General features: G+C 43.5%; 2 protein-coding genes across 2 annotated transcripts in view; both read left to right on the top strand.

Moving 5' to 3' along the window:
• The window catches only part of MUC16 (mucin 16, cell surface associated), a 99,562-nt gene extending 94,576 nt beyond the window's left edge, over nt 1-4,986 (top strand). Inside the window, 4 exon segments of the mRNA XM_087816160.1 lie at nt 1,334-1,500; nt 2,919-2,960; nt 3,159-3,238; nt 4,936-4,986. Coding sequence (XP_087672286.1) covers nt 1,334-1,500; nt 2,919-2,960; nt 3,159-3,238; nt 4,936-4,986 — 340 coding nt within the window.
• Nucleotides 4,987-9,660: 4,674 nt separating this feature from the next.
• LOC107525720 (cyclin-Y-like protein 1) lies at nt 9,661-24,786 on the top strand. The gene is made up of 9 exons (XM_016197956.2): nt 9,661-9,886; nt 11,817-11,851; nt 13,517-13,617; nt 17,033-17,068; nt 19,302-19,353; nt 20,085-20,204; nt 21,791-21,960; nt 23,387-23,549; nt 24,676-24,786. Exons 1-9 carry the CDS (start codon nt 9,661-9,663, stop codon nt 24,784-24,786), a joined length of 1,014 nt encoding a protein of 337 aa, XP_016053442.2.
• Nucleotides 24,787-26,350: the final 1,564 nt, after the last annotated feature.

The raw sequence follows: 26,350 nt of genomic DNA, 5'->3' as shown, positions 1-26,350 counted from the left end.
TCAAGTTTTTTTATACGCCTATTGAGATATTATTCACATACTGTGTGTGTGTGTGTTTGTTTCTCAGAATGTTCCATATACAATATCATGTCATCTGGTTTTACATCTTCTTTTCTAATCTGGATGCCTTTTTTTTTTTTCATGCCTAATTGCTCAATTTAGAACCTCTAATACCATGTGATTAACATATGAGATGAGGGCAGATATCATTGTCTTGTTCCTGGTCTTAGGGGAAAATTTTCTGTCTTTTACTATTGACTCTAATTTTAGCTGTGGGTTTATGGGCGGGGGGGTGTTGGATACTCTTTATCAGGTTAAGAAGATTCCTTTTAAAAATCTTTTTAAAATCTCCAAGTTGTTGAGTGTGGGGTTTTTTTAATCAAAGAAGACCTATTTTGTGAAATTCTTTTGTGTGTGTATTAAGATAAAGTGGTGTTTGTACTTTATTCTATTACTATGGTGGATCACGTCAGCCAATTTTTTTAATATAGTAAGCCAACTTCTCAGGTAGAGATAAGTGATTAATCTCTTTTCAAGTTTTTCCTGGGCATGCACCCAGACCTGCACTCCTGCAGCCTTCTAGATCCTCTCAAATACATTGGAGATTTTCAAACCCACTATGGACATCTCATTCCTTCAATTTTTTCTTTTAAGTTTTGGCTCACCTCTTGCCTGCCTCAACTAATATTGTTTCATGTAACTACAATGCAAAACAGTTACCATTGAATATTTTTAGAAAGTTCCCTGAGGATAGACTTTCCTTGCTGAGCAAACTCTGAGACAAATAAAGGCAAGCCCTGAAAATGAGGATATTTCAAGGGGTCGCTAGACAGGTCCAATAGAAACAAATTGGGATGGATCTTTTGGGGAGCTCCAAACCCACTATGGCTACTTGGCTGCTGTTTTTCAGTTACCATGGTTCTGAAATTGATGGTTTTCAAAGTTACTGAGGACACTGTGAGAGCAGAATGGGACTAGTAGTGCAGGTTATAACGCCAAGATGCCTACTCCCTCTGTCATGATTCAGCCGTTTTTATTAACTAATCACTCCTCAGATTGTTGCAAGCCTTTGGTTCATTTCTGGACTTTTGAAAAGTTGATCTCAGCCATTTTTACTGTATTCTCCCTATTCATTACATCACATGAGACATTCAGTTCTTCACTCACAGGCACCAGTCGCATTTTAAGTGCTCGATAACAACTGGTGCCCAATAATGATTACATTGGGCAATGGTTTACATCATTGCAGAAGGTTTTCTTGGGCAGGACCTAGAACAGGGAACCTAGAATCAGGGCAGACTTTCTGATATCCCTGCATCCCATGTGCTTCCAGGTCTGTCCCCCACAGCAACTGCACCAGAGTGGACACCCTGTGCCACTTCTCATCATTGGCACTGAGAGTGGACAGAGTCGCTGTCTATGAGGAATTCCTGCAGCTGACCCAGAATGGCACCCAGCTGCAGAACTTCACCCTGGACAGGGACAGTGTCCTAGTGGATGGTAAGACTTCCCAGTCATTGGGGCGGGAGCGGGGGTCTAACTTCTGCACCGATGGACTTGTCTGGGAATTGGGAGGCCTGGGGATGAGTCAGCATTGAACTTTCTCAAGCTGGCAGGAGGTAGCACAGTCCCCTGGCTTTACCCACTATTGAGGGAGAGGAAAGGACACCCAGTGGGATATAGGAGGCCTTTGCCCTTCACCTAGACAGCTCTGTGCCCTCAGGCTAGTCCTTTCCCTGCTCCGGACTTCTGTGTACTTCTCTGTACTGAAAGCCTGTTTCCAGGCGGTCAGTGAGGGCTTTCAGCAGCAAACTGTGTGTGAACCAGCCTCAGCAGGTTTGATGGGATGGACCTGTTTTCTGATTCACAGGCTGTATAGAAACAGGCAGTGGACCTGATTTGGCCCACGGCTGTAGTTTGCCCGGCACTGCTGTAGATCGGTACCATCCAATAGAACTTCTGCACTGATGGGAACATTCTCTATCTGTGCCGTCCAGTACATCAGCCATGTAGAGCTATTGAGTATCTGACATATGGCTAATGGGACTGATTTTTATTGGTACTGATTTGTAATGTGATGAGGTACCAGAGTTTTAAATTTTATTTAATTAAAATAAATTATAATTTAAGAAGCCCCTTGTGGCAGCTCTGTATTGGACAGCACATCTTAAGAAGTTGGCTAGGGAGAAGTTGTAGAACTAGGGGACCTACAACCCTCCCCTCACGCCCAATGGTGCAATGTGTCCTTACCCTCATGGAGTTTATGTTGCAATTGAAAATAACAAGAATAGGCAATAGTCAATAGTAAATTATTTGATGTAAACCAATCCATACTTGGGAGTGGTAATCAGAGAAGGCTTCCTAGAAAAAATTATATTGTAGGTGAATCCTGGAAAATGAGTGTAAAACAACTCGGTAAAGGAGAAGGGGGTGAATGTGTTTCCAGGCACAGAAGAGAGATTGTGAGTGGGAATTTACATATTTAGAGAGATCCCATGTGCTTGCCAACTGGGATGAACCATTGTCCCCTGATGATCATAGGATGGTCCGGCCCACTTTCAGTCCTCCGTGCCCAGAGGTACGAATTTGATTTCATTTCACAGACTCCTGTAGTGTGATAATGGCCTTCAGTTATGTAGGCCACTGCACCTCATTTCTTAGAGATGCAGACTCAAGTGGAGTGAGCCATCGTGGTGTCTGCTTTAATATTTCCATGAAAAATTATGGGACGAGGCGAGAGAGGCGAGTGTTAATAATTTATGCACTGGACAAAATCCTGTTTTCATTGGATGAAATATACATTACTAAAACCAAGGGTGGGTGTTTATGATATTGTTCTATTTTCCTGTGTGTTTGAAGAGTTTTATCAAACAGAGTAACACACACTCACATGCCCTCTGCATTCTATTTGCTCCCAGGGTATCCTCCCAGCAGACACGACGCCCTGGCCGGGGACTCGGGTAAGCCTCGCGGCAGCCCCTGGCAGGGAGGGACCGTCTTGGTGCCGTGCCTCACCCAAGAGGACCAGGCACCCAAGAACGTGGGGGATAACAGGAGTTGGCCAACCCATGTCAAGGACTGTTGAGGCACCGTGGGGAGAAAGCAAGGTCCCTGCGGGCCTGGGGGAAGGTGGCTCAGCCCAGCCCTTGTGTCCCCAGGCCTCCCCTTCTGGGCTGTCATCCTCATCTGCCTGACAGGGCTCTCGGTGCTCATCACATGCCTGATCTGCTGCCTCCTGGTAAGCGAGGACGTGGCGCTTGTCGTCTTGCTATTGGGTCATAAGAGGTTTTTATATACACATGCATCGCATAACAGCATTTTGGTCAACGATGGGCCACATATACGATGGTGGTCCCCTAAGATTATGATGGAGCTGAAAAGTTCCTACCACCTAGTGGCATCGTAGCAATCATGAGGTCCTGGCAAAAGAAGTCACTCAAGTGTCTGAGGTTAATGCTGGTGCAAACAAACCTACTGCGCTTCCGCTAGCACCAAAGTATAAATTGTATACAGTACACTCTACTTGCTAGTGATAATAAAGGACTATGTTACTGGTTAGGTATTTACTATACCATACTTTTATTATTATTTTAGAGTGTGCTCTTTCTACTTATGAAAACATTTGCTGTAAAACACTAGGCCGTGTTACTCCCGCAGCAGCCCCATACATCTCGTGTTTACTGCATCTCTTGCTAGCACCATTTTCTCTGCTTGGTTTAATCATGTGTTGTTTTGTAGAGTAACGTGCTGTACAGGCAATCGCCTATCAGCACCTATCTCAGAACACCCCCTTGTTCTTATGTGGTGCATGACTGTATTTGAAATACAAGTTCTCTGATGGGCACGTTTTGCAAATAATTTTCCCGGTCTGTGTGTGGCTTGCCTGCTTGTTTTCTTAACAACTGGAGCCATTAGGGAAACGTAAGAAAAGTCACGAGTCCATCCTAGTGGTAGTTACCTTACATGTGAGAATCGCTAGCATATTATAAAGACTGACTGAAACAAGTGTCGGTGAGTGTGTGAAGCAACACGAACTCATACAGTGCTAGTGAAAAGGAGCTTGGTTTTTTTTTTAAAGTTACATACACCTACCCAGCCCTGCGACTCCTTGGAGTTTACCCAAGGGAAATAAAAGCATACATCTATGCAAAGAGACTTGTACACAAATGCCTGTAAGCGGTTTATATGGACTAGCCTGACATGGAAAACAGCCAAGATGTGACACACTTCCCCCCCGATGTAACCTTCTTCAGCAATGGCAAGGAAAAGGTTATTAATTCATGCAGGGACATGTATAAATCTCAAATAATCCTGCTGAGTGGAAGAAGCTAGGTGAAGAAGAGACTGTATGATCCCATTATAAACAAACTTTACAACATACTGGCCAATCTGTAGGCACCGAAATCAGGTCACTGTTTGCCTGGGAATGAGAGTGTGTCTGCAAACGGCAGGCGAGGAAGGAGAACAAGGGAGCCCTAGGACACTGTGGGGTGATGAGTGTCCCTTATCTTGATTGTGGTGATGGTTCAGTAAGTTATAATCAAAACTTATCAGTCACTCACTTTAAATGTATGCAGTTTATTGTATGTCAGTTATACCTCAGTTAAGCTACAGCATGAGGGAGGGAGGGAGGGAGGGGGGGAGGGAGGGAGGGGAGGGAGGGGGAGGGAGGGGGAGGGGGGAGGGAGGGAGGGAGGGACATAAACGGTTACTAGAAGGGAAATGGTAGAACAAATGAGAGTGAAAAGGGAGAGAGAAAAACAGGAAGGGTTAAAAGAGGAAAAAAGGAAAGGACAAAAAGGACTGAAGGAGAAAATTAAATTTAAAAAGGAGAAGGGCACGTCTGGCCTCTGGCTTTGGCCATCTTCTTCCCTGGCATCTACCGGGCAGCTGAACAGTCCACGCTGAGGCCCCCTCCCCTCCTCCCCTTGGCAGGTCACCACGTGCCTGCGGAAGAAGGAGGGCGATTTTGAGATCCAGCGATGATGCCTGCACCTGCCATGCCTAGACCAGAGGACGCTGCGACGACGCGGTCTGCCAGAGGCCCCTGTTCCCAGCTAGGGCCCAAAGGAGTGTGGCCGAGAGACCTGCCACACCGCCCGTCAGTCTCTGGGCCCTTCCCAACACGGCCCCTGTCTGGTTCAAGGAAACTAAGATAAAATCCTCCCCCTTCGTTAAGTCCTGAAGGCAGCTGCTGGTTCTGTCTTGTGGTTTCACATCGCTTTATCCCTCAGGAACAGCAGAACTGGCAAACCTGGAGCAGAAATTGCCTTTGTACTGAATCATATCCTCTTCAGTGCGAGGTTTCCTTTCTTAGGAAACTTTGCAACACACGCCCCTGACTTGTGTCAGCCACCACACTTATCTCTGTTCCTCCACGTTTCCCACCCCAAAGCCCTGGCATCTCCGGCGCCAACGGCACTACTTCATTCTCTGAAGTTCAGATTCGCCAGGACTTAAGATCAACCTGCCTCGGTGGCTCCTCTTTCTTCGTGGTTCTCCAAGATGGAAAATAGGACAGGCTGGAAGGAATGGCTTAGACTCGACTCTGCATTCAGCCTGGGACGTGGGACCTGAAATGACTTGATATGTAGGGATCCAGAGTGATACCCAGGCTCTAGAGAGAGTGTCTGCTTTGGATGTACAGTGAATAAAACTCAGGGGGAAAGTGTGAGAGAATGAGTCTTTATTCAGATGTCTGCGCAGAATCTGACAAGACAGTTATAGCAGAAACTCCCCAGTAAGCAGCTCAAAGCATCGCAGACATGGGGCCAGCTGTGCTGTCCTGCAGTGGGTTTGCAGAAATAGATGTATGATCTCTACACATTTTGCAGATGACCTCAGCTGAAGACACCCAAGGGCCAAAAATTAAAGTCCCAGTAATGACAACCATTCCTTTTTTTTTTTTGGTGCGAACTTCTGCTCCTCAGTCTTAAACAGCCATTCTTTGAGAATGAATGTACTTTCTGAGGATTTTAATAATAATAATAGCTATTATTATTGACAACTTCATATCTGCTGAGCAACGAGATTGATAAGCTTGGAATGCATTGTCTCAGTTATTCTCACCATCCTTGGGGCTTTATTTCTATAAAGATGTGCTAGTTAAGAAATATTAAATAGTAAGGAAGGAAAAAGAATTACTAAGAAACTAAGCACCTAGCCAAGCTATCTGTCAAAGAAGGAGAAAAAGACATTTTCTGACATATAGTCTCAAAGTTGACCTCTCCTAAGTTCTTGAGAAAACCAGTAAAGAATGTACATCAGGAAGAAGAAATGTGAACCCAGAAAACCATCACAGGAGTCACGAGGAAAACAAAAAATAAGTGTATGAAAATTAGTATTAGTTTTGAAAACAAGACATTGAAAACATTCTACTAAAACTCAAGATGATTACATGGGAGAATAGTGGAGAAAAGATTCAATTAAAAATAATTTTCACCCTGGCTGGTGTGCCTGGTGTGGCTCAGTTGGCTGAACATCATCCCATGTACCAAAAGGTCTCTGGTTCAAATCCCAGTCGGGCACATGCCCAGGATGCCGGTTCCATACCCAGTCGGGGTGTGTGCAGCCAATCAATGTTTCTCTCTCACATTGATGTTTCTCGTTTTCTCTCTCCCGCTCCCTTTCTCTCTCTCTAAAATCAAAACTTTTTTTTTAAAACTAAGCTTTAGGGAATATATAAATACCATGATATATTGTGTAACACATCACTCTCAGAAACTGATAAATCAGACAAAAGTTTTTAAGGACAGGACTTCTGGTCAGATGACAGAGTAGGCAAACACTGTGCTCACCTACCCTCATGACCACATCAAAATTACAACTAAATTATTTTTTTTAATATATCTTTATTGATTTCAGAGAGAGGAAGGGAGAGGGGGAGAGAGAGAAACATCAGTGATGAGAGAGTCATTGATCAGCTGCCTCTTACACGGCCCCTGCTGGAGATCAAGCCTGCAGCCCAGACATGTGCCCTGACCATGTGCCCTATGATCTCCTGGATCATAGGTCGATGCTCAACTGCTGAACCATACTGGCCTGGCTACAACTAAATTATAGAACAATCAACTTGGGGAACCACCTGAAGGCTAGCTGAATTGAATTCCTGTTACTAAGGCTCTGCAGAAGCAGCCACGTGGAGATTGGTAGGAGGGGCAGAGACATGAAACAGGCTGGTCCCATAGCCACATGTGGTGGTGGAAAATCCGCTTTGGAGGTGCTTCATGATGAGTGAGGGGTCTTAGCCCCACAATAGGCTCCCCATCCCGGAGCACCAGTGTTGGGAAGAGGAGTCCCCACAACATCCGGCTGTGAAAACCAGCGGGGATTCTGTGTGGATGAGATGGAGGGCTGCTGGAGACCCAGGCGTCCTTTTAAAAGGCCTGAGCACAATCTCACTGGCTCACAAACACTGACCCGAAGCTGCAGCAAAGGGACAATAGCTTGAAAAGAGCGTCAGGGAGGAACTGAACTGTCTGCCTTCAGAGAGAGAGGCCCTTCTGTCTGGGACAGAAGTGCTGGTAGAGGCCATTGTTCCTTTGTTGCTTCTCCCCCCACCCAGCCTGCAGGCACAGGTGGTGCAAAATCTGAGTCTGCACCAGTCTGATAACACCACTTGCCTCACCCTGGTGATTCCCTGAGGCCTGGCCCCACCCACCCAGCACACAGGCCCGAGCCTCTTTCAGCAGCTCTTCCTCACAAGCAGCTGGCCTCTACCTACTCTGTGGAATTACCTATAATCTCTCATTGGTCCTCAAAGCCCAAACAAGCAGTGAGCGGCTGGCCTCAGCGTACACTGTACAACTTGCTAAATGGCCTCAAGCTCGGCTGTCACTAGTGGCAGCCAGCCTCTCCCAGGCAACTCCAAGCCTAGCACAGACAGCTACCAACTACAGACCACTCTAGCTCCTACCATGGGGCCCCAGGCCAGGCACCAGCCAATTAGTCCCACAAGTGACACACACAGAGGGTGGACTAGGCAGGCACCAGAGCTCCACTAAAGTGAATCCCACTCCATGGGGTCAGCCCTCCCACATCAGCACATCCACCGTAGCCATGGCCAGTCCTCACAACCAGTCAGCCAGAGGGTCCGTTCCACCCATTGACATGCCAACAGCAATCAAGGCTCAATTTCATACAACTCACATGAGGCCCTGGAGCACGCAGCTCAGCTGAGCAGGGGAATTGCTCCACTGGGTCCCAGAACTGCCAACTCCCAGCCTGTCCAGCAGGCAGGAGGTGCAGCTGGAGATCCAGAGTCAGGTGAACTCCTTTGGGAATGGGCCGGGTTTGGAACAGCAAGCAGAGGTGGTCCTGTAGCACTGTGGGAAGCATGGTGGTGGACAGCAAGTAAGGGGGCCCCTAACTCCGGGGCTCCCAAGGAGTTCAGATGTAGCAAGACCACACTGGGCCCCAATGTGTACTCCCCAGTCCATGCATTCCCAGATGAGAGGGTCCTTTGCTTGCCCAGGCCCCACCTCCATGCCAACCTGTGGAAGCTGGGCCTCTGGAGAGGAGGTTTGCACCGGGAGCTCTGTGTGCCCACAGGTGCAGAGGCAGAGCCGGCCCAGTTCCCTTGCCCAGGCCCTCAGGCCCATGGAGCCCCACTGCAGACCAAGAGCTGGGGTGTGGGAAAGGCCAGCAGCCTAGAGGACACAAGCACTGACCTGGCCAGGGTCTCCATCTGTCCCTCTGTGTGCCTCTCTGTGCTTCCTTAAGCTTGGCTTTAAGTATTGTTGTTGGCAAAAAAGGAAAATCTGGAAAAAAGGAAAAACAGAGAAAAGCAAACTGGTAAACCCCTGTGTTTCTGACCTGGGATAGACAAGTTTGGTCCCTATTTCACTTATGAGGAAGCAGAGGGGTGATGTTTCCTTGAGTCTCATTTAAGACACACAGTCATAGCTCTTTACCGAGAGCAGGACCAGGGCTCCAGGGGTTGCTACAGTCAAGGCGCAGGTGAAAACTAACATTTTTTGGAAGATAGAGAGAAGGAGCATTTAATTACAAAAATGGTCAACAGTTAGGGTGTAACTAAGTTCAGTGCGCAATACATCAAATGGGTGGGCTGTCAGACCTGGGGAAACGGGGATACTAATGGAACAGGCCTGCTGGCATTAATGAATGCCCGCTGCGCTTCCCGCGGGGCTGGAAAGCTCTGGGCCGTGGGCAATGAATGGAAACCTACGTCTGGGGGAAGGGGTTGTAAGTCACTGGCTTCTCCGTGAGCTCCAGCAGGTGGAACTCGGTGGGATTGGTCCCTCGTAACCAGGTAACTGCGGAATGTGTCCTGGTTGGCTGGCACCTGCCAGGGGAACAGCCTTCAGTTGAGAGGCAACTGTGGAAAGGGAAGGAGCCTGGGCTGTGCTCTCCTCCCGCGGTGGCTGCAGCTCTCAGCGCTTGCCTGGCCCCTACCCATTTTAAATAAGTCGGGTTGGTTGCTGTCCTTTCAGACTAGTCAACCTGAGGGGTGTGGCTGGGCCCTGAGCCCTGCCCAGGGCCTGGCAGCCCAGCGGCCAAGCAAACAGTGGGTGAGGTCTTACCTGCTTTTTTGGTGAAGCCATTGCTGGGGGAAAGGGAACTGCTGAGGGCTGTGGCGTGGGTGGGGGGGAGTTGGGGTGCCAGAGAACCGGCAACAGCAGTGAGGAGTGCAGGTTCCCCATGGGGAACAAGCTGACCTGTTGCCTGAAGCCCAGTGCCAACCCCAAGCTGGGCCGACACTCCAGGCGGGTTGAGCCAAGGTGTGAGCCTGAGGTTTATGAGGCGGCTGCCAGGGATGCGGTGGCAGCAGGCACCTCTCCTGCTTCCCCGAAGCCCCCCAAGTGGAATTTCGGAGGCTTCAAGGGCCTCCACCCGGAGAACACCAGAGGCCCAGAGACGCCCGAAGGTAAGAAGAGGCAAATGCCACCTGCTCCTTGGCTGCCTCTGGCCCCCGCCGCCCCCGCATCCCCTGGGAGGGAGCCACTGCCTGGGCTCCTTCCTGCCTGGAGCCAGCTTTCTAGAGCTAGGCACTGGGGAGAAAGCTGGCTCTGCCTGGGGTCCCCACCCCTAACTCCTTCCCCAGGTGGCCAGCCAGTTTTTTCCTCTTTACTACCCTAGCACCCAATCCTTTCCCCTACAGCCATCTCCCACCCCTGCCTGTGACCCTCCGGCTTGCACCCCTTCCTGTTTATGGCTCTATTTAACATCTCGTGGGACTTCATGAGACTCTGGGGTATATTTTCTTTCTTTTCTCAATGAAACTTTAATACCCAGCTCCAGGGTATCCATCCCATCCCCTATCCTTGTCTATCCGCATGGTGCCTAAGTGAAGGAAGCAGGCGAGGGCCTGTGGTACCCTTGCTCCCACCTGTTAAGGCAGATGATACTCAAGACAATTCAGATGCAAACATTTTACGGTTTGTTACTTAAATTCAAAATAGAGACGAACATAGGAGAGTCTATATGGTGTGTGTTTTTAAATTGATTTTTAGAGAGAGGGAGAGGGAGAGAGAAAGCGATATGAGAAAGAAAGATTAATGTGAGAGAGAAACATCGATCGGTTGCCTCCCATATGCACCCCAACCAACAATCAAATCCACAGCCTAGGTCTGTGCCCTCACCGGGAATTGAACCCGCGACATTTGGTGCTCAGGATGATGCTCCAACCAACGGAGCCACTGGCCAGGGTTATATGGTGTAAGTGGGCTCTTCTCAGTTGCCGATAGAAACTGCTTTATTCCTTCCAACTATGATTTGAACTCAGAAGGAAAGAAAGTGGTGGAAGAGGGAGCTTAACTGAATTACTGAACAATGTGAAATGTTGCTGACAGCGCTGCAGAGAATAGGCGTTTGTTTTGGAGCTTTTCGTTTGCTTGGATTTTTCCCGAAGAAGCAGCTCTTCGCTCTTAAGGGACATGTGTCTACGCTGCCTGACCCACACTGTAGGGGGCAGTGTGGGCAGCAGGCTAGCCCAAGAGCCTCTGGGGAGTTTGTTCTTGTCTGGCCTTTGGGAGTGCAGAACGGCTTTGTGTGCTGTAGCCGTGTTCAATTAGGCTGGCACACGCATTTTATTTTTTTATTTTTTAAAGAATAGTTTATTGATTTTTAGAGAAACAGGAAGGGAGAGGGAGAGAGAGAGAAACATCAATGTGGGAGCATAACATTGGCTGCCTCCTGCACGCCCCCTACCAGGGACCTGCCAGCATCCTGGGCATTTGCCCTGATCAGCACAGGAGGTCGCCCAGCCAGGGCTAGGTTAGCACTCATATTTTAAATTTTAAATTTAAATAAGTTACTTTCCAACTGAGTAAAGACCCCCCCCCCTTTTTTTTAGTAAGATATTTTAGTTGATTATCAATAAGTGGTTCAGGACATTTCCAGGGATGCTGAGGAGTCTAAGGATTAGTGCCCGGCCTGAAACTGGCTCTCAGAGCTGGCAACTGTTAGATCCTAGGGGTTCAAGTGAGGTGGGTGTAAATGTAGAATCAGAAAATACCACTGGGTAGAGGTTCAGATATGCAACAGGTAAACTTTTTCATTAGCTAAGTTTCTCACCTGGTCTAATTTGTTTTGCCCTTTCCTTCTATATGGAGAGACTTTCATTTGTACTTAATGGAGATTATACGTTAGGTCAACAAGTAAAATGAAGTTTTTAGATTTTACTTTATGAGGCTCATCTTTCCAGGAAATTCAAATTATAAATTTTGTTGGAAATTATTTACAATGGAATAAAATTTTGTCTCATTTTGTGTGTTGCAGTCTGTCAGATAATCAGCAACTTTTATTTTTCTATGGCATTTGTATCAGAATTGATCAGTTAATTTTTTTATTCTTAGTGCAAGACAAGAAGAAGAACAATGATGTGATTCATGTAAGTAAACAGTTGAAAAGTTAAGTAAGAAATTAATAGTTTGATGTAAAAGTTGTCTGCCATGATTCCTAAAAAGTGTAATGGACCCAATACCATTAGCATGGACCTCTTTTTGCAGGTTTTCTAAATCTCTTCTGTTTTCCTAATTATTCTAGCTTGAAGGAGAATTTATTTCTCCAAATAATGATACTTTTCAAAAAATATACCACCTGCAACTTTTGGTTAATAAGGAATAAGTGGCTTTGCAGTGAAACATCTGAAACAAGCAAAATGGTGTTTTATGTAATATGTGGATCTTTCCGATTATTGGCTACTGGTGATTTTAAAATGCTCTGTATTTTAAGAGGCATCAAGTAGATCTTCCCCCTGCCCAATCTTTTGTGCATTTGTGGGGGATACTGATGGGAAAGTCTGACTGCATAATGAAAACTATTTTCTATGAATATGAGGAAGGACGGCTCATCTGACTTAGTTTAAAGAACAACAAAACCAAGCCTATTAAAATTGTTGGCATTTTCTGATATTCAAGAATGCTACTCTTACTGTCAACTACTTACAGTGACTGGGATTCATCAGTGGCCTTACTTTAAGAAAGAGTATTTGCAAAACATAGTCCATGCTATGTCAGTATTTGATTATTGCTGAATTGTTGGGCTCTTTGCAAATCAATGGATACTTGTAAAATAAATGGAGACGTCTAAAGTGTGTTAGACCTTTTATTTTCTAAAGGTTCATCAAGAAGTTTATTGTCACCTCTCCAATACCACTGCAGATAAATTCTAATTAGTATCTGCAGTAAGATTTACCTTCCAGCTATAAATGATGTTAAAAATTTTGTCAAGCACTTGTTGAACTGCTAATCTGTCCCAGATTCTGAGCGTGGTGAGAGTGCCAACTGAGAGAATGGAATTCATGACATTTGGAAATGAATGGAAACTATTTCTTGAGGTTCTCACTTGAGTAATGATAGTCTTACACCTGAAGTGAGATTTAAATTCTGAAAGCTGTGTCATCTGGTTTGGGTTTCGTTTTTTGCTTTGTTGTTGGTTTTTTGGACGTGAGAGGGTCTTCGGACACCACTTTACCTTCTAGATGAGGAGAGTGAGGCTCCGAGAGACCTTTGGGCCCCAGCGAGACCTTTGGGCCCTAGCTTGTTAGCGAAGGGCCAGCCCCGGCACACACACCTCTGGTCAAATATGCCTGTTTTGTCCCCCTGTCTCCTGAACTAATATTTATTAGTGGCTTTCATTTACTGCAATGAAATGGTCCTGATTTATTATCATATAAGGCATTACATGTAACTGTAGTAAATGAACAGTAGATGCAGAAAATCTCAGCTGCTTTTCATTTCTTAAGGGGAAAAAACACTGAAGTCTCATTCGAAACTTTTTACACTGTTATAAAGGGCATTTACAATAGGTGTTTGCCAGGTTTATCGGTACTCTGTCAAGGGCAGCATCTGATAACCCATTCCTCAGATCTCATCTGTGCAGGCTGGAGTAGCCAATGCATTTCCCATAGAGCTGACCGCATCACACGCAAGCAGTTCACGGAGTGTAAGAGAAATCCTAATGCTTAGTCGTTTGACATTTTAACCAAAGAAAAAACACACTTTTACAGGTTTAACGTACTGTAACATTTTCTGCTCTTTCCCCTCCTTTTTAGGGATTTCCGGGGCGCCTTACTAAAAAGTATAGGTCATGCCCAACGGTATTTCTCGATGACAGCACAGTCAGCCAGCCGAATTTCAGAACCACAATCCAATGGTGAGTCCAGCTGGGCTGCCAAGGGCGGACAGCCCCCTTTTGCTAAAAGCACCCACTTACCTGTAATTTCAATCATTTGGTCGTCCTTTCGGTGATGAGGTTAAGAAACTGGTGTCAACTGTATATTGATTTCAAGGACCTAAATATGAATTTTCAATTTCCATTTTACTCCTAAAGTGAATGGAAGAAGGGAAAGCCAGTTAGCAAATAAGAAATCCCTCAGAAAGCATTGATCTTTATTTGGTGCATTTCCATTGTTAAGATATTATTGACCATAATGAAAAGGAGAGGTGCTTTTATTGGATGTTTCCATTAAAAAGTATTTCTTTATGAGACATGGGCACATCACTTTGGAAGCTACTCTTAGAAGAAAGAACATTTTGTCCCCTACTGGCACCAGAGTGTATCTGCATTAAAATTTAATTGGATTTTATCAGATATTTCCCATCATACATTTTTCCTGCACTATTTCTGTATAAAAATTCACTTCTCCTTCCTACCCCCAAAAGTGTGTGGGGAGAATGTATCACACCAGTCTTAAGAACCAACTTTTCAAGCTAATTTCTTTGTGGATAAAATTTGTTCAACTGATTTGAATCTATTTAATTTAATATGAATCTAATTTAATACCTATTTAATTTAATAGATATATTAATTTTAATTATATATATGTATAGATATATAAATATACCTTCAAGACACTATATCAATCTATATATATAAAAATCACAGGGGAAAAAATGAGCGAGATGAAGTTTTGGAAGCATAGCCATAGTCAGGTTTATACTTCAGCAAACTTAACAGTGTTATGATGCTGAAAAGTACTTGCTAATTTCTGGGAACACCACATAGTCCACGAATGGGGTGAACTTTAAAAACACTCTAAGATAGAACTTCCAAGCTTATGCAGGAGAGAAATACATATATAATGTAGAATTTCCTGACTCCCATTGGGTTGTCCAAGGTACATTGTCACTGTGGCTCTGGAATACAAGTGTTGATTTCCCAGAACACAGTTTGGGAAATGATCCCTGACAATATTAATATCTTCACCTTTAATTTTGTTTTTCAATCTTAAAAATAGAATTTACTTACAAGCATAATTTTGTTTATAATGTACCAGCTTTTTTGCTAATTATCAGTAACTTCCACTTTAATTAAAACCAGCAAGTTCACAATTATTATAACGTAACTTTCCTCTCTCACTTGTAACAATAGTTGAGATCAAATTGTGTTTCAGCAAAAACTGAGCCTCGTCTCTCTCTAAAGTCCTGAGCTTTGAGGCCTATTGAGTAATCACTGAATGTTTTCATTCAGCCAGGACACTAAATTCAAGAGTAAAAAAAACACTCAATTTTCACTCCATTCTGTAGCTTCTTTTGAATTCAAAAGAGTCTGATGTTAGAGGATATAACTCAGATGTAGTTTTAGCCTGGCCCACCGTGGCTCAGCAGGTGAGCATCCACCTAGGATCCAGGAGATCGGGGCTCCATTCCCGGTCAGGGCACATGCCCGGGTTGCGGGCTCCATCCCCAGTCGGGGGCGTGCAGGAGGCAGCCGATCAATGACTCTCATTGTTGATGTTTCTCTCTCTCTCCTCTCTTCCTCCCTCTGAAATCAATAAAGATATATATATATTTTTTAAAAGTAGTTTTAGAGGTTAACCTTGCTCAGACAAGCAGGTTTCATGCTTCTTTCTCCAAATTAGTCTAATTTTGGAAGTACAATAAGTTTTAATTTGTTCTCCTTAAGTTCTGAAAATGATCATTCAGAACATTCACTGTTGGTGAAATAAAGGTTTACTGAGAAAATCAATAGGGTTAATTGGCTTTTAGGGATGATTTTGAAAAATGTTTATCATCATATATTGTTCTCAATGGGGATGCAACTTTTTTCAAAACCTTTGCTTCTAAATACATGCATTTCATGCCCCCTCCCCAACACAGCCTGTCAATGTCACAATCTTTTGGTCAGCTGATTAAAATTGTGAGACATGATTATATGGACAAAAGCAAATGGAAATTCTCATCTTAACCCTGATTCATGGGATCCCAAACTTTGCTGCGCATTGCAGCACTGGGGGGCTTTGCGAACAGTCCCACGCCTTCCCAGCTCCAGTTAAGTCAGAACATCTCAAGGCAGGAGCCGGGTAGTTTCCACAGCTCCCCAGATGATCCAGTGTACAGCCAAACTTGGGGACCACTGCCTGGTTAAGGGGGGGAGAAAGAACCGCTCCTCACTATTGGCAGGACCTTGAGCAAGTCTGTTTTAAGCCTCTGTGTTCTTATCTATAAAATAGGTTGTTGAATTAAATATCATCTAAAGTTCAGTGGTCCTTTGCAGCTTATAATGCTTCAAACTCTGTGACTTTGAAATCAATTTGAAGATGAAGCTGTTTGAAGCACAAGAGAAATGTCCATCTTCGATGCTCACAGTGTTATAGGCCTTTTGACAACTGCTCATATTCTACAGACCTAGCTATAAAATTCGGATTTGCCTTCTCTCAGTTAAATGGAGCTTCCTTTAGACACTGAGGGCAAGGAGAAGAAGCATTTAACTTAACTAAGAGAACCTCTTTGTTGCCTATGACACCACATCTGTGAATAACTTAAAAGCCAGTCACTTACATAGTATCTGAATACATCTGCTCATTAAAATCTCATTTAACCTACTTAGGAAATAAGTATTATAAATATTACACTGTGAGGAAGTGTGCTGCATTGTTAGCACTGCTTGTGTCAGGATAGCTGGACCTACCGATGTGTGGTATCTTACATTTGCCATTAAATTTTCTAATAATTATGTAAAAGTGACCTTAAACCTTTTTTTTTAGTATAGAACACTTTATTTACTTTTAGGAAAATGAAAAATGGGTAGATAGGTAGACAGTGAACTAAATCAACTGAAATGCAGGGCCTAACAACTTCTTTAAAAAGCACAAAAACTACTACTATATGGCTTAAATTTGAGCAAGTGTACAAATGCATATAGCATGTACAGAATGAAAGTTCTATGGGTAGGAAGGCAAATGATGGGGGGATATGTAGTAACATGTACACGGTGGGGCAAAAGTAGGTTTATAGTTGTTTGTATGGAAAATGATACAATAATTAATAAATAATACAAGAATAAACTGTTTCATGTACTCACAACTATAAACCTGCTTTTGCCCCACCCTGTATTATAATAATAAATTGAAACATATCTTCTAACAGCATATCACCTAGCATTTTGGTTCTATTTTTGCTAAAGCAAAATACCTAAACAAGGGCAACGTGCCCATATGGCACTGTTGTGAATGAGGATTCCGAGGCCCCTGGGCAGCTGGGAAGATCTTCCCCCACCCCCACCCCTTGAAAAATGTCCTCAGACCTGACAATAAAATCAGCTGCTACAATTCTCTTTTCCTCCACAGTGTTACCTTGGCGATACATGAGCGCATAAAGAACAGGTGAGTTTTAAAACCTGTCTTGTTATTCTAGCTAATAAATTTATAAGACATCAAGTTCAGTGTCGGGTCATAACTGTATACACTTTTGGAGTAAGCCGTGGACTGCTTTTATTACATGATTGAAGCGAATCGTTTATTTTTGTCTTATGACTCATAACACTTATGTTATTGAGGATCCCAAAGAGTTTTGGTTTATGTGGGTTATATTGCTATTTGCTGTATTAGAAATTAAAATAGAGAATTTTAAAATCAGTACACTGTATGTTTAAAAAATTTTTTTTAGCACTACGGAAATTCTGAGCTAAATAATGCTTTGTTGTGGCAGATTGTCTTGCATGGTATAGGATGTTTAGCAGCGTCCCTGGCCTGTACTCACTGGACACCAACAGCAGCCCCCCCTACATTATCACAACAAAAAATGTCTCCAGCCATGGCCAAATGCCTCCTTAGGGGACCAAATCCCTCCTGCTTGGGAATCATAATGTAATTTTGTATGAAAAACAATTACTTTCCACACTAAAGTTTGAGTGGAAAGTGTGTCATTTATTTTTAAAAATCTCCTTAACGTCTGGCTTGATAGAAGACACCTGATTCTCATGTATACTCTGTCTTCAATCATTTGCAATTACTTCAATCATTTTAATCCTTTGTTTTGAAAAAGCAATATGAAGAAGACAGCCTCATGTAGTATGGCTAGAAAAAGATGTATTTCTAAAGCCTCGGATAATTGTGAATATTCTTTGATACTAGACCAAAAGTCCACAAGTGCTGTTTTTTTAAATTACTTACAATGGAACTTTAAATCATATCCATGAACTTGTAGTAAGTATTCTGTTAATACTCATTGATCTATCTTGTACGCTGAATGGATCTTTTACTTGTACATTATTTTATGATATTCTGTGTTGATCATTTGGAAAGTACTGGTTCACGCTCTTTATACAGTGTCAAAACTCGCTTTTGTGAGTATCACTACCAATCTTACCAGAAAAATCTTTAAGTATTGAGAAGCCGTCAAGCTCACAAAAGAAGGTTCACATTTTTACCCCAGCCAAATAGCTCAGTTGGTTAGAGCATTGTCCCAGTATGTTAAAATTGTGGGTTCGATCCCCAGTCAGGGCGTATACAAGAATCAACCAATGAATGTACAAATGAGTAGAACAATAAATTGATGTTTCTCTCTTTCACACACACACACACCTACACACACAACAACAAAAAGAAAGAAAGAACAGAAAAGAAGGCACACATTTTCTCAAATCCTGGTTTTTAGCTTGATAGCTTGAATTATGTCATTGGAAACAAATACACAATTTTTCCTGAACTGACAGGCTCACTTTTTATCTTTGAGAGGATGACAGTTGTACCATCAAATAAAGATGTTATTCTGTGAAAAAAGTGGCTTGTTCTGCTCACAACTAAGTCGTAAGTGCTTTTCCTTAACCACATTTCCCTGTGCAGAAGTGCTTGGTGGGTGCCTTCCCCATGTTCAGGACGTGAGCACAGGATCAATACTGTTCATTTTTACTGCTTTATCAAGGGTGTTAAGCAGGATTTTTTTCAACTGCAAGTGGCAGTGAAGAATGGGATGGCTACTAGCACAGTGTGGTGCCCCTGCCTTCATTCCTGCTCATTGCAAAGTCGGTGTGGAAGCAGGTAATGCCGCCATAATCCTATAAAAATAGTTTTGACCTCACAGCCTCCTGAGAAGGCCTAGGGGACCCTCGCTGGTGGCCCAGAACCACTTTCAATGAACAGAGTGTTTTAGTGCGGGAACAGTTCATCAAAAGACGGGTCACTTTTAAAATAGAAAGGCACGATTTTAACTCAAACTATTTCAAAGAGGCAGGAAGAAATACATAATAAGAATATAATATAGGAAAATAATAAGAGGGGAAAAAATAGAAGAAACATTAATCCCATATCCACATGAATTAAAATTCTAAAGACACGACTGCCCAACACTTAGCTTTATAAAATGCTCTGTGGAAACAGGTTTGGTTGACTAGCATTGCCTGTCAGGGTCAGTGCTCATGAAGTCAGTGAGGAAAAGATTTCACGGAATTGGATGTGCTGAGTAAAAAGAAGTCAGGAAACCCTCTCACAGAATCTAAGGCCAGAGTTTGCAAAACTGCTTGTTGAAAGTTAAGCTTCCCCTGTACCCCCTTTCCACTCCCAGGTGATAGTAGCAATTCCTGAGTTCATTTTTTAAATGCATGTTCTTATTTTATAGAGTTGGAAACAGATCCTACGACATTTTTGACGAAAGAACACATCCATTCGCAGTAAGTGTGGGTTTTATTGAGGTTCTGTTTCTCTCGTGCAGTTGTGTTTCTTTCATACTGATCCACTTTGAAATGAATCGCTAGAAGAAAATGACTCCCTCCAGCTTGAAGTCAAAACCATCTTCTTTTAAGTCTTCTTCCCCACTCCATGCTGTATCTAATTATTTTACACAGGAGTGTTTGTGTAGGGGACACGTCACTAAGAACCGAGCCTCAGCTTTGGATAATAACTGTGCCTCGAGTAAGTAAATATATCTTTTTAAAAGATATCAAACAACATAAATACTTTTAAATAAACCTAAAAGATAGGTTAAGATATCTATGAAAAAAATTAAACAACTATTTAAATTTTAAATCAATTAAAATGACAGAAATTTTCAAATTCATTCTTGAGATGCTCGGTAGCAGTATGTGGCTGGAGACGACTATAGAGCACAGGGTCTCAGGGTTACAGGAAACTGAAAATGTACTTTCAGAGTTGGTGACAGGGAAGTATGACAGGCAATCAACAAGACCTTTGAGCCTAAAAATAGTTTTCATTTAGGTAGACTTCTGTAGGGCGAAGGAGCATATATATATGTTTTCTGAGGTTGCACCTGTATTTTTCTTTAATAACTGGTGAGCATTGAATCAGTATTGTTTAAGATCCATTGTTTATATTTAAAAGACTAAAAGACATGTCACCCATTTTTCTTCAGTGGATACTTATATTGCATGTTTTCTCTTTTCAGCAAGAACTAATTACAAGGGACCACTTCATGCTCGATCCTGAACTGAAAATTATCTACAGATTTGTCTGTACTCTTTTCAGCGCGGAACACCTAACCGCCGAATGTGCAATTGTGACTTTGGTAAGACAGTTCTTGCAGAAGGCAGCTTTTCTGTCCTGTACATAGGGTACAGTCCTGCTTTTCAAAGCAAAGTAGGTTCCTGAAATGATCATCAGAACTTTGTTAAGCGAAACCTATCAAAGTAAGTAAAATACACACATTCGAGCTAAATAATCATTGCGATTTAAAATGTCACCATTGCTATTAAAGACATCAGGAGAGATTTCCAGTTTCTCCCTCCACTCCTCAGGAGACACATGCGCCTGAAGTGCACACGCATACTGGGTGTGCGGGCCTGGCAGGGCGGGGGACAGACTGGCTCGGGGAAGGTCCCGCTGAGCCCCAGGCTGTGCCCCGGGCAGCTCTTGCGTGTGCCCTGACTGGGAACTAGAGCCCTAGATTCTCTGTTCCTTCAATGAGGGTTGTTCCTCCAACCCTGCTGTCCTGTGCCTGCCTGTGAAGTCGCCCCAGATCACAGTGCCAATCGCACCTGAAAGGCTTTGCTAGTGGCCTGCTAAGCTACACCTGTGTAAGGACCTTTGTGCCATCCACACAGAATTCCTATGGTAAGATTTTAACCTTTTGAAATAGGTTCTCTTCTAGTGAGAAGTGCTTGGGATTTTATTAGTCCTCCCTCCAGCCGGGGAGCGAAGTGCTCTTAATTACACAGTCTCTCTGGCTGCTTTGGGGAGAAGAGACTGTCGTTGGGAGTCCGAATGCAGGCAGTAAAGTCAGGAGGCAATAACAGTGACACAGGTGAGAAGTGACAAGTAGAATAGAAAGCGATCTGATTGTCAGTGGTCGGTGGAGATAACAAGAATTGCTAACAGATCAGAGCAAGCTAACTCAAGTGGAGGTTTTGGGTCCCAGCAACTAGGCAAATGGCAGTGCCCTGCATGCTTTTAAGGGATCTTGGGGAGTTGGGATGAAGGGCTCTGGTTTGTGTTGCGAAGGCAAATACCACTCAGGCATGAAGCATTGCATGTGGTCGGCACTCAAGTATTTATTGAACAACTTGAATTGACACTGGGCTTGTACGTGCTGACCTTTACAAGCGGAAAGGTAATAAAAACACAATGCATTTCTTCAGGATGTCCTTTGCTAACATGTCCATTCATTCCTGTGACCAAAAATTGGGCTAAAAGTTCACATGGACAAAGTAGGCAACAGAAGTATGATTTGCACCTATGACTTGGCCCCCGGCTTTAGCTGGCCAAGCAGTTTCTATAGAACCTAAGTATAAAAGGAATTTCACCCTCGCCAACGTGGCTCGGTGGTTAGAGCATTGATCTGCACACCAAAGGGTTGTGGGTTCGATTCCTGGTCAAGGTCATGTACCTGGGTTGCAGGTTCAATCCCTGCTCGGTCAGGCATGTGTAGGAGGCAACCAATTGATGTGTCTCTCCCACATCGATGTTTCTCCCTCTCTCCCCCTCCCTCACTTCCACTCTCTCTAAAAATCAATGGAAAAAACATCCTCAGGTGAGGATTAACCAAAAAAAAAAAGAAATTTCATTCAAAAATGGGTGAAAGCTGTCATTTCTAACAGTCTTTACCACAGCACTTACACTGGACTAAAATCAAAGACCAGTGCTCTACTTTTGCAGGTTTACTTGGAAAGGCTTTTGACCTATACAAATACTGACATTTGTCCCACTAACTGGAAAAGAATTCTTTTGGGAGCTGCTATTCTTGCCTACGAGTTTTGGGACAATCAGGCTCTGTGGGATGTGGACTACTGCCAGCTCATCGATAACATCATTACAGTCAAGGACATGTGAGTTTGTCAGGCTTTGGTAAACTGCCTAACCATTCCCCAGGACCTCTTTTGCCCCCCTAAAGTTTACATGTTTAAAAATATTTTGAAAGATTTCATTGTAGAGAACTGAAATAGGCGTTAAATTGCATACTTCTTTCCATTCCATTCGAGTTTCCTGGGGCACTGAGCAAGCACAGCAGTGCATTGTGGGGCTGTAGGTTGACCATGAAGGAGCGCTCCACAGGTGGCATGCTATATGACAGCAAAGCTCCAAAGTTAACGCGGGCTTTCGATCTGGCCACACCGACTGCTGTGGAGGGCTCTAGGGTGGTAGGCAGGACGAGCCAAAGAGATATTTGCAGCAGACTCTCAAAGTGCCCGGTTGACAATGAGAATGTCTTTGTGGGTGGCACTTAGGAACATGTGAGAACACCTCTTGATTATATTGAACAGCATAGGAAGATCAAGATGGTGACAGGCAGTGGCAAGAGTTTGTTTTTGGTACCTTTCCCATTACTCTAGATGAGACTCAGTCAGAATTACCAGAGTGCATGTGCACAACTGAAATGAGGCTCCTTGCGGGTATGTTGCCATTGTGTCTGGCGGGGGGCAGGGGATGCTGAGCATCTCGGGAGGGCATTCCCAACGTGGGAGAACACTGTTTGCGTTTGACTCCAGGGCTCTATCAGAGGTCATGTCGTAAAGTGGGTTTAGTGCAGCCAGGGCATCTTGAATCTTTCTGCCTTCCACAGTTTAAACAGTGCATCCTGGCCTGTCATAGTGACAATTTCTCACCCCAGTAGGATTAAGGTGAACAGAAACTTCTATGATGTACTCTGACTTAGTCCCATGCCCTGGGGCAAAGGACGATTCCCTTTCCCATAGAATGTGGCTTATTTATTTACTTATTTATTTGCAATGAATCCTTGTTGCCTCCGGACTGTTGCCCCCTCAGAGAGAATAGTGGTGGCTCAGGATGGATCCATTTGTTGCCATGGGAATGCGCCCACTTATTCTGTTGGCGCATCTCTACTTCAATACGCCCCTGCCTCCTGTCGGCCTGGTGAGATGTCCACAGGCTCTTCAGAGCTAAGAACAGCAAACATCTTCCTTTCATCCAGCTCGATAGTGAGGCCTCGTGAGTGAGTGAGGAGCATGCGCGCAGCTGCGCTGATGGGACTCAGACCAATGGGCCCAGGTCAGCAGCACAGGAGCAGCAGAGGGCCGTAACCGCCTCCCCTCCTCCAAACTCAAAGGGCTGGGCTGCAGAAAAAAACACAGACAGCCGCACCTCGTTTGAACATTGGGGTGCTAATACAGCTGGGTGGCCTTTATTTGTTTCAAAACAAAATGTAGGGCCATCCCAGTAGCTCGGGATATTTTGAAGAAAGCCTGCTTGACTAAACTTGTTCTGTGTTGGTTTTGTCTCCTCTGCCTTCCCCAGGAATGAAATAGAAATGTATTTTTTACATTTAATTCACTTTAATATTAATATTCCTGCCAGTATGTATGCCAGATATTACTTTGACCTTCGGTCCTTAGCCCATGAAAACAACCTGCTTGTTCTGTTTGAACCTCTTTGCAAAGAAAGAGCACAGAATCCAGAGGTAAGGCTGTGGAGTCACTAAGTGGGGTTTTCCTCAGTCACCTAAGCCAACATCTGTTCATAAATTATATTAAGCAATGGTTAGGAAAATGGAAAGTCTTTTAAAATTAACACATTAAAGAAGAGCTTATTAACCCTTTTGTATCATATTTCTGGTGCCTTTTATGGTTTATACAAGGATCCCACATTATTAAAAAATTCTAGATCTCTTTTGTGACCATGATTCTGAATATTTTAAATGACATTTCATCTGTTAATGGTTTTCCATGTGGCCCCCTACCCTTTCTTATAACTGTACATTTTCCACTTCTCACTCTTAACTCAGTTTGCAAATTTGTGTCTTTTCTATATTTATCACAGCTCAGCCCCATGGGTTTATTGGACAGAACATTAGTGGCTAACCCGGGGGCCCTATATTTAGAGCGTGCAGTGTGAGGTTTCGAATCCTGGGTGTAGAAAGTACACGGGGTTTTAATGGAAATGGTAAAGCACATGAGATAAAGTAATATTCATGGCTTATGTCTCCTGGTGAGACCACAGCAACTGGAATGGACACTTGTAAAATGGACACTTTCTGTGGTACCTGGTGGTGCTTTACAATAAGATGTTTCTACCATAATTAACATGCAAGTGAATTAGTTCCTCATGGGGAACTATTAGATCTTTAGTCATTAGATCTTTCCTACCTTCCAATAAAGTGCAGGGCATGCCCGCTTCATTAAAGTTTGCTGAGAGTGTGTAATAACTAATGAAGATGGGACAGAATTTGAGTAGCTGACTAGATACTGATTTTGCCCAAGTGCATGTTTATTATGTTTGAGGAACAAATGTAAAGGCAACAGATGATATTGTTGTTAGGAGCCCTTCATGCCCTTGACATCTTTGGGAACCCAAAATTTAAATAATTCTAAATCCCCTTGCTCTGGCAGTCCAATTATAGCCCTTAATGAAGGGACTTACCCTGGTGAATTAGCAGAACCTGGCCCTGTAGGCCTCATCTACCCAAAGGGGCAGTAAGTATACGCTGTATAAGGAGTGGGGATGTGTGGCTGAGCAGTGATGCCTTTTTTAAAGGTTGGAACTTTTTTTAAAAATTGTACCCTTTTTATATTGGTTTCCTTTCCTAGGCTATTTCCAGATGCTGTAAAGAAAAAGACCTGTGCAGAGCCACTATAGAAAGATCTCTTAGTGCTGAAAATTTTATTGGCATGCAATGGACCAAAGCCATGCTCTCTTAAGAAATGAGGGGTTATAGCATCATGAGACCCTCATCTCCAAAAACTATAGAACTATCACCTCTCCTGCTCAAAAAGCCGTGGTAACAAGCAGTTAAAGAAACAGAAGGGCCTGGCCGGTGTGACTCAGAGGTTAGAGCATGGGACTTCGGACTGACAGGTCCCAGGTTCAATTTCCCGTCAAGGGCGCATACCTGAGTTGCAGGCTGGATCCCCAGCCCCAGTTGGGGGGTGGGGGAGGCAACCATCGATGTCTCTCTCTCACATTGACATTTCTCTCTCACTTTCTCTCCCTCTCCCCCTCCCTCCCTTCCACTCTCTCTAGAAATCAATGGAAAAAATATACTCAGGTGAAGATTAACAAAAAAATAAAAAATAATAAAAAGAGGTGTCCACATGTCTTACTGCAATTTTAAGTTTTCATATTGTGTGCTTGGGCCCTCCAGGGCACCCCTGCAGAAGTATAAATGCTATAAATTTATAAAACACCATTTAAAAATTTAAATTTCTCTTAAACTTACTTAGTTTTGTAGGTTGTAAATATTAAGCTTTAAATTTTCTGTGTCAGCCCCCTCTTGAAGATGGCAAAGACTGGCTCAGCCCTCATTGGCTAAAACAAAAAATTCAGTTTTAAATATTAAATATATTATTTCAACTACAATTGGCTGAAAAATATTAAAATTTAAATAGTAAGCTTTTTTGTTTTAGCCAATATTGCCACCTTCAAGAGGGGGCTGAAACAAACAATTAAAATTAACGGCTTAATATTTAAAATTTATAAAATTAAGTAAGTCCAAAAGAAATTTAAACTTTCAAGTGATGTTTTGTAAGCCTGTAACATTTATACTCCTACAAGGGCCAAAGCTTAAAATTGCACTGAGACTTTAAGGGAACACCTTGTATTTGCATAGAAACACCCCCCTCTTTTAAAAATAGTTCTCTGAGGTGGACATCCAAGGTGGCAGCAGAGCAGGTGGCCGTTACACTCACCTCTTCCCAGGACCAACCTGGAATTACAGCTAAAATACAGAGCAACAATTTTCAACCTTTTTCATCTCATGGCACACATACACTAATTACAAAAATTCTGCGGCACCCCCAAAATAGATTTTCCTGTCTAACAAAAATAATAGGTATAATTTTGATTCTTGCACCCCAAACAGCTATTGGTCTGTTGGCTGTTGCCATTTTTTTATTTGACAATCTAAAGGAAAAGAGATCAGTGCCCCTGACTAAATAGTCAGGTATTGCATGTTTTAAAATTTTTTGCGTCACACCAGTTGAAAATATCTGACCTAGAACAAAACTTAAGAACATATTAAACACACACACACACACACACACACACATAAATACCAGCACCAATAATGTGAAATTCACAATGTCTGGCACCCAATTGCCCTAGTTGGTTTTGCTCAGTGGTTAGAGAGTCAGCCTGTGGACTGAAGGATTCAGGGTTTGATTCTGGTCAAGGGCACGTACCTCGGTTGCGGGCTTGATTCCCAGCCCCGGTCAGAGCACGTGAAGGAGGCAACCATTCCATGTGTGTCTCTCACATTGATGTTTG

Source organism: Miniopterus natalensis, chromosome 4, assembly GCF_054644295.1.
Source record: "Miniopterus natalensis isolate mMinNat1 chromosome 4, mMinNat1.hap1, whole genome shotgun sequence".
NCBI lineage: Eukaryota > Metazoa > Chordata > Mammalia > Chiroptera > Miniopteridae > Miniopterus > Miniopterus natalensis.
Note: the sequence above shows the minus strand (reverse complement) of the source record. Positions and strands in the feature narration are given on the sequence as shown.

Bases quoted from the DNA above. Each gene is read 5' to 3' on its own strand.
- LOC107525720 (XM_016197956.2), top strand. From the start codon at position 9,661: ATGGGGAACAAGCTGACCTGTTGCCTGAAGCCCAGTGCCAACCCCAAG. The intron at 20,205-21,790 runs GTAAGACAGTTC...CTACTTTTGCAG, and splicing joins AATGTGCAATTGTGACTTTG to GTTTACTTGGAAAGGCTTTT. The intron at 21,961-23,386 runs GTGAGTTTGTCA...TGCCTTCCCCAG, and splicing joins ATCATTACAGTCAAGGACAT to GAATGAAATAGAAATGTATT.